At 38.5% G+C, this 8477-nt stretch overlaps 1 protein-coding gene and 1 pseudogene across 1 annotated transcript; both read left to right on the top strand.

Annotated features, from left to right (window-relative positions):
* On the top strand, nt 1-980 carry LOC141249283 (uncharacterized; annotated as a pseudogene).
* A 3160-nt stretch (nt 981-4140) lies between these two features.
* On the top strand, nt 4141-5622 carry LOC141249284 (uncharacterized). The gene is made up of 9 exons (XM_073669572.1): nt 4141-4210; nt 4285-4355; nt 4414-4500; nt 4572-4721; nt 4808-4867; nt 4940-4999; nt 5103-5165; nt 5357-5428; nt 5542-5622. The coding sequence occupies exons 1-9, from the start codon at nt 4141-4143 to the stop codon at nt 5620-5622; spliced, it is 714 nt and encodes a 237-aa protein (XP_073525673.1).
* Nucleotides 5623-8477: the final 2855 nt, after the last annotated feature.

The raw sequence follows: 8477 nt of genomic DNA on the forward strand, positions 1-8477 counted from the left end.
ATGGGTTTTTGTTGAAGAAAATTCACATGGCGTAGAGGGTGCTCTACTTCCACGTATATGGCTAAATAACTTGATAGATTTTTGTTGTTGTGCCCAAGCTCGTCTCAGATGGCAGGAAGCGGAAGTGGCACACCTTCATTTTTTTTCATCTGACCATACTCCACTTTTACTGCAGTTAAGCCCTGCACGGGGTGGCAACCCTGATCGGCGTCCTTTCCGTTTCGAAGTTGCATGGATCAAAGCACGAGTCGTTTAAGGATCTTCTAGCTGCTTCTTGGGACCCAAGTCTGAGTACCAATCATGTATTAGATCTACTTAGGGGTAAGATCAAGAAATGGAACCATGAGGTATTTGGTAATATTCATCATCAGAAGGGGGAGCTGACTTCAAAAATTACAGACCTACATGTTGAGATTGAAAGATTGTCGACTAATGGGTTGTTTGATAGCGAGGCTGCATTGACTGCGAAGCTTGAGTCAATCCTCGAACATGAGGAGATTTTTTGGTTCCACAATTCTAGAGAGAAGTGACTTACTTTGTGGGACTGCAATACTGCCCTTTTCCATACCTTGATGGTTATCCGTCGCCGTCGAAATAGAGTGGAGGCCCTACGTACTGAGAGCTATTGTTGGGTTACTAATCTGACGGAGCTTGAGATTATGGAAATTGCTTATATGTGTCTAGCCGTGTGGATGCCCTTACTGAGTGGTTTTCCGGGTCTAACCCTACAAGAGGTGGTGAATTTGAATAAATCTTTCTCCGCTATGGAGGTCGATTGTGCAATTCGCAAGATGGTTTTCAACCAGTGTTCTATCAACAATGCTGATGTAGTCGGTGGGTTGGTGCTGAAGTTTATGCTTGATTTCTTTACCGCCGATGCTCTTTCGTGTGAGACGAATGATTCTTTGTTGATGTTAGACATATTTTATTGGAACACATATCGAGAGATTGTCTCTCCTTCATATATCATCTCGTTTTGATTGGAACACATATCGAGAGATTGTCTCTCCTTCATATATCGAGAGATTGTCTCTCCTTCATATAGCAGTGTTCTATCAACAATGCTAATGTAGTCGGTGAGTTGTTGATGTTGTGAATTTGAATAAGTGTCTTTTTGATGGTTTAGCTAACTATGTGACATTTTTATCGGTCATTTTCTAGTATTTTTTTATATCTAGATTGAGAAACATGGCTTATCCTGTATCAATTGGTATGAGAGTGAGCGACATTGATCCACGTTAATCGAGCCACCAAGGATTTGATTATTTGCGATATGAATATGGATTTCTGCATATTTTATGAAGAACAAAAGATCAAGGGAAAGCTACCACTCGGATTTTGGAAGATGTCAAAATATTCAACAATCCTTAGTATTATGACTCTATCTAGAGCTACAAATGTCAAATGGAGATCCATGACTAGTCATTGGAAAGTTAAGACAACTATTTACAATTCATATTTGAACATCTTGAACCTAGTTGGAGCACAAATGTCCAGAAACTACTATCTTTACAAAATTCCAATTGAAGAGTCTTTGTAGAGTTGTGTATGTTAGTACAAGGATCAATGAACTGATCCATTGATCCTTCGGCCGAAGAATAATATAGGCAGTTGTAAATAATAATGCGGGTGCACTATATAGAGAAACAACAACATTGTTCCTTAGATAGAAAACCTTTAACAATTAACTAGTTGTCAAAGTAAAATCTCTACATATAGGTTTTCCTAGTAGGATTTTGATTCAACTTATATTAATGACTTTGTAACACAAAGTAGATCACAACTTGGTTTACCCAAGAACCTAAACTCTACTATGGAACAACCACACTATCTCCTACTCTAACTTAAGGTCCCAACAATCCACACCTCATCCAAAGCTTGACCTTACAGTTGTTCTTCTCTTCTTCTTCTTCTTCAGCTGTCAATGTCTTGTTCTCTTCAAGATCTCTGCAAAGTACCACCTAAACTAGAGTTTCAATATCTGTGTTTATACAATAGCCCGGGTACATAGTGAATCTCATAATTTTCCTAAACCACCGAGATACTAATCTCATTTTCTTAATTAAATAAATCCCAGATAATACATAAATAAAATATCCTAAGATTCAATCTCCGAAATAATATATTCTACTAATTTCAAAAAATTTGATCTTATCTTAGGCTCCAAGAAAGTTATTTCCTAGTTTAAAGTAACAACTAGTGTTCGCTTCCTAATCATGTTAAGTTTCCACACGCTACTCCATGCGCTTTGAGTTGTTTCTAGCGCTTGCCTTTTATCTTCAAATCTTCATCGACGCATTGTTCCCTTGTATTATTTTTATCCGATTGTGACAATAACTCATTATATTCATTCCACTTGCTCCATTTCCTTTTCTCTGAAATATCACAAGCAACTATTCCATCAAGTTCAATGGATTTCGTTATCACCAAAAAATCTAGGAACAACGCCAGAATTTACATTAAAATAATTTTCCTGTTTTGATGATGACATCCTCGTATGGATAATAAATTATAGTCATGTCATATAGTATCAACAAATGGACAAGGTCTTCAAATCAGATAGTTCAAAGTAGGATAAAAGTCCCCCCTCAGATTTTCAGTGCAATAATCGAACTTCAATGTTACACATTGTTCCCTTTTAGTTGAAGCATAGGTCAATAAAGCAACACAATATCTTAGAGATATATGAAAACTATACATCACCATAAAATTACATAGCTACGTATCGACAATTCCCCTTTTGACATCATTTAAAAAACTCATATCAATTAGCTAATTGATATGAGTCTATCCATCAATCCAAAGTATAGGTAGAAATTGGATAGACTCATATCAATTAGCTACTAAAACTTCAACGTTACTTTACTAAGAAAATGAAAAATTAGTTTGACATACCAAAGTACGAAAAACCAAGTTCTCAGATGGAGGCTCTGTTTTTGCTCTAGAATAACTTATGTGATAGATAATAATCTAATTAGGGTAAAGGACCTATTATAACCTAGCACTCAAGCCCAAACATTTCTAAAAACAAATAAAAATACTTAATACTTAAGTCTTCTAAAAGGAAACACCAAAAATAACACAGTCTATCCAACTTCATTTTCTTAGTAAAGTAACGTTGAAGTTTTAGTAGCTAATTGATATGATTCTATCCAATTTCTACCTATACCAGTGTTCTCTTAGACATATTTTATTGGAACACATATCGAGAGATTGTCTCTCCTTCATATATCGAGAGATTGTCTCTCCTTCATATACAAGTGTTCTATCAACAATGCTAATGTAGTCGGTGAGTTGTTGATGTTGTGAATTTGAATAATTGTCTTTTTGATGGTTTAGCTAACTATGTGACATTTTTATCGGTCATTTTCTAGTATTTTTTTAGTGTTGAACCGGTTGATGTTAGACATATTTTATTGGAACACATATCGAGAGATTGTGTCTCCTTCGTATATCATCTCGTTTTGATTTCTTTTACGTAGTTGATTTTAAAAAAAAGACCCTAATTATTTTTTTGTTGTGTGATGCGAAGCATATACCAGTTGTGTGATCACTGTGATGTAGAGCTTTTTTAATTTAGCCCCCCAAAATGGTATATTTGTATAAATCGGCCATTTCTTATATATTTTCAAAAACTTGTGTGGGAAACCAATAAAGAAAGAGGAAACGATTGAAAGGACTTCACCCACACCCAGTCGAGTCTATCTCATCATCTGACCTCCCCAAATTGCCGCAGTCAGCCGAAGCTGCCTCCCGCCAACAGGTATCGGCTCTCTCCATGCTCGCTGTGTAGTTTGAACCTATTACAGTGCTGTGCATCCAATTTAGGGCTGTAATCGTGATATCTTTCTTCCACTGAGGTGATGCCGTGATGTTGTTGTTCCTGGAGGAATAGATTAGAAAAAAGTTAGAAACATTGATGAATTGCAGAAATATGCCATTTTTACCAAGTTGCTTTGGTTGGCAGGGGAAAATTACATGGCTTGCAGTAGTCAGGCGGTGGTGAAATGGAGGGTCCAAATGAGTTCACTTCTGAAATGCAATGAGCCTCATGGACATGGAAGCGAGCAAGTGGATGTGAGTATTTCACGAAGATGGGCAGTTGCTGTTCCTTGTTTGGCTCTGGTTTCGCCGTCACCCATGTCGGTGGCATTGGCCAGGGAGAGGCGCAGCAGGAAGAACATCCCTCCTGAAGATTACCTCACCGGCCGTCAGTATATAATAATATAACTCTGCTCTACTCTACTCTACTGCCTCTGTTTATGTCTATGATCCTGTGTGCAGCCGATGGGATCAAATACTATGATTTAGTCCAAGGAACCGGCCCTGTTGCTGCCATTGGAACAACCGTTCAGGTTTCTCTTCCTCCAAACCCCTATTTCTGTTGGGTTTTTTTAACCTTCGTTTTCTTAGGTGCATTTTGATTGTGTTTATCGCGGCGTCACTGCTATATCAACCCGAGAGTCCAAACTTTTGGCTGGTAATCGCTCCATTTCACAGGTCATTACATTCTCCCACTCAGTTTACTATCTATGATTTTTCTACACATTCTATTGATCGAATTTGAACAGCCATACGTGTTCAAGGTCGGATCCCCGCCTGGCAAAGAAAGAAAGCGCGATTTTGTTGACAACCCGAATGGACTCTTCTCAGCGCAAGCTGCGCCTAAACCTCCTCCAGCTATGTACAAGATGACAGAAGGAATGAGAGTAGGAGGCAAGGTACGTAATTAAAAATATGATCATGTTCCAACTCATGCAAGGCTACTCTCATCTCTAATCGTGTTATGTTATCAATCAATTGATAGAGAACGGTCATCGTCTCTCCAGAAGTTGGATACGGACAAAAAGGAATGAACGAGATCCCGGTAATTGCTCTTTTTTGCCCCTCTTTTAGCCACTCTTAAAATTTGACTTTCATTGAATCTAATACACTGCAGCCAGGAGCGACATTCGATCTTAACATTGAACTCCTGCAAGTGGAGGCACCTGAAAATAAGGTTTCGTAGCTAGCTTGTAAAACCTCGTACCTCTGAGATTTGGATCTCACTTGTATCTGCAACTTTTGAGGTTTGTGTTGTAGAGTTGTCTTGGTTTCCATAGACTTGGAATGCTGCTATTCAGAAAAGGGAGATTATATTATACATTTCATTCTTCAAATCGGAAGTATACTGTCTTTTTTATATAGTAGGTATCATCTTTGGGAATGTGGACTTTGTTCGTCTGTAGTTAATGCTGAACGTCTCCACCAAATTATGGTTTTGTTTCAGAAACGATATTGTTAGGGTTCCTTAGAATGTTGACAAGTCACTTTCCTAATTCGCTTACTTGACGGTTATTTGCAGTTATTATTTTAGGGAAGTTTCCTTCTTGGGAAACCTTCCTTATCGGGGAAGTTTCCCTGTAGGGAAACTTTCCTTAACAAGGAAGCAACTTTAAACCCGGAATCAAACTTTTTATATTAAGAAAAGGAAATCGGTCAAGAGAAAAATAAATCAATAAAAGGATTAAGTATTTAAAGATCGGATCTATTTAATTAAAGATGCAAACGGCTGAGATATTATTTAAAGAGAAGATCTCTGAGCAAGATACTTGCAAGCCGAAGAATAACAAGTTGATATAATGGGCCGGCTCAAAGCTAAAGTAAAGGAAGATCAAGATCGCAACAACCTTGTGCGTATCTTGATGGGAGATATACGAAACCATCCATATAAATAAGAAGACGTCTAGGTCAAGAATGTTATACACTTGTAAGGGTTGAGTTTGTGTACGAGAGAGAGAAGAGTGATTTAGGTTATTCCGATTTCTCTATTTGTAACAAACAAGAAATCCAATAAAAAGAGTGTGTGAATTTCAAATCCTTCTAGTGACGAACTAGAAGGTAGTGGTTTTACTCAATACTAATTAGTGTTGAGGTTTCCACTATAAATACCTTGTTAAGCTTTTACATTTATATTTCCACTGCTATAAAATTAGGGAAGTGACTCTCTCTTCCCTAGTCACTTACGTCACAACGATCCAACACTTGGTATCAGAGCCCGGTACTAGTTGTGACTGAATTGAAGAAATGGCCTCAAGCAACTCAATCAACGACTCCTTCTGGAAGCCTCCGACTCTCAAAAACGAAGAGTATGATTGGTGGGTGGAACAATTTTAATCCCACGTATGTGCTCTTCACGACCAATTATGGAAAGTTGTCGAGTTCGGAGATGAAAAGATCTGGGTCGATGCAACCACGAAGGTGGCCGAAAAGGAAAGAAAAGACTATGCAGATGCAGACTACAAGACATTGGAACTCAACATGAGGGCAAAGAAAGTCTTACACATGGCTCTTGGTCCGTCGGATCTAAGGAAGGTTCTCCGTTACAAAACGACGCATGACATCTGGGAAGCACTCAAGAGAGTGTACGGAGGCAATGATGATGTGAAGAAAAACATGATTATGGCTGTTCAAAAAGATTATGACAACGTGACACAACAGAAAGGTGAATCCTTAGAAGACTTCCACTCCAGATTCCAAACCTATGTTGGTCAACTAGAATTTCTTGGAGAAGTTATTCCCGATTGGAAAATCACACATCAGTTCCTTCAAGCCCTGAATTCCAAGTGGGACTCAATAAATCTTGCTCTACAAGCTCAGAATGACATCAAGTCAATCACACTGGAAGACTTAGTAGCTTGGCTACAAAGCAATGTTGGAGTTCAACTAAGGAAAACTGCTCGACGGAAAAGCGAGAAGAGCCAAAACATAGCTCTCAAGATTGAGAAGGCTTTTGACCTGGCTCAAATGGAAGGAGGAATTGAAGACAAAGATGAGGACATTGCTCTGATTACAAGAGCATTCAAGAAAGTACGGAAAGGGAACAAAGATATTCAACGCTCATCGGAGGGAAGCAGCAAAATATCAAGGAAGTGATATGCTATCAATGTCAAAAGAAAGGACACTTTGCAAGAAACTGCTTCAAGAAGAAGGCCAGAGAACCCCCAATGCAAGTAGAAAAAACTGTAATGGTGGCAACCTGGGGAGACCCTGACTCTGACTCTGACGCTTCCCTCGGATCCGGAGATCTCTGCTTGATGGAAACCACGGATGCTTCTGATGATGAGGTAACTGAATCTACTATTATTTCTAAAATTAAAAGGAAAAACCAAAGAGCATCTAATAGGCATCATTAGAAAACTTGGTACTGAAATTGCTAACTTAAATGAATCTCTGGGGGGAAGGGAGGAAACTATCTTAAATCTGCTCGAAGACAATGGAGTTTGGACTGAAAAGGTGAAAAACCTAGAGAAAGCTTCCTCCACAACCTCGGAAAAGTGCAAAATTCGTCTCACACTAGAAGAAAGAATTGCGTCTCTAAATAAAGATATAAAAGGCCTGGAAAATGATAGGGAAGTTACTAGGACAGTGATAGAGGAACTTAAGAAAGATGAAAAGGAAAAGAAAGAGGCATGGAAAATGATCTCACTTTAGAAAAAGCTGATCAATTAAAAAGGGACTTTTCTAAGAGATTCACTTCAAAAGTTGGCATATGATATATCGAAAAGGTCGCAGGTAAGGGTAAGGGAAGTGGTTTGAATAAAGAGGTTAACACTTCAATTCTAAAGAATCAGTGCAACAACCCCAGCATTGGGTGCAATCACTGTAGTTCTAAGGATAAAGGAAAATCTCCCTTACCTGAACCAAACAACTGGTTTGATGGTCAAAAGGCTTTTGAAATATGGACTAAGCATTCTAAAAACGAAAAACCAAACCATATAGACTTTGAGGCTAGGAAAAATAATAAGACCATTTGGCCTGGACGGAGTAGGTATGTTAATCTAAAATGCCATAGAGTTTGTTGGCACTGTGGCAAAGATGGTCACTATAAACATGAATGCTACTCCAGGATTAGAATGCTACAAAAGGTTCACAAGTCGTCTAGTGAAAATAAAATTAATTCTAAGGATGAGTCAAGGACAAATAAACAGGTAAATGTGATTAAGCATGCTTCTCCCAAACCCAGTAAGCCTAAGCTTATCTGGGTTCATAAAAACTAATATTTTATATACATGGGAAAGTGAGGAAGAGTTCCTGGTACATCGATAGTGCATGCTCAGGTCATATGACGGAAAATAGGAATTGGTTCAACTCACTCAAGGAAGACTCTAGAGGCTCAATCACATTTGGAAACGAGAGAAAATGGGAGGTAATCGGCACATGACAAGTAAGTATCTCAGAACACGTCACAATGGAGAAAGTGAACCTGGTAAACAACCTGAAATTCAATCTTCTAAGCGTAGCCCAGCTATGCCTTAGAGGGAAAAATGAGGTTATCTTCACTATTAAGGACTGCACTGTCAGAAATGTTGAGACTGGAAAGGTTGTTTTAAAAGGAATTTGTGACGGAAAAGTGTACAGGGTTGATCCCTCATTTATCCCTGACAAGGAAGCGTGTCTCGCTTCCTTGAAGGAAGACTCCAATCTTAGGCACAAAA

This window comes from Phyllobates terribilis, unplaced genomic scaffold, assembly GCF_046119375.1.
Source record: "Phyllobates terribilis strain yellow unplaced genomic scaffold, ASM4611937v1 Scaffold_4441__1_contigs__length_60921, whole genome shotgun sequence".
NCBI lineage: Eukaryota > Metazoa > Chordata > Amphibia > Anura > Dendrobatidae > Phyllobates > Phyllobates terribilis.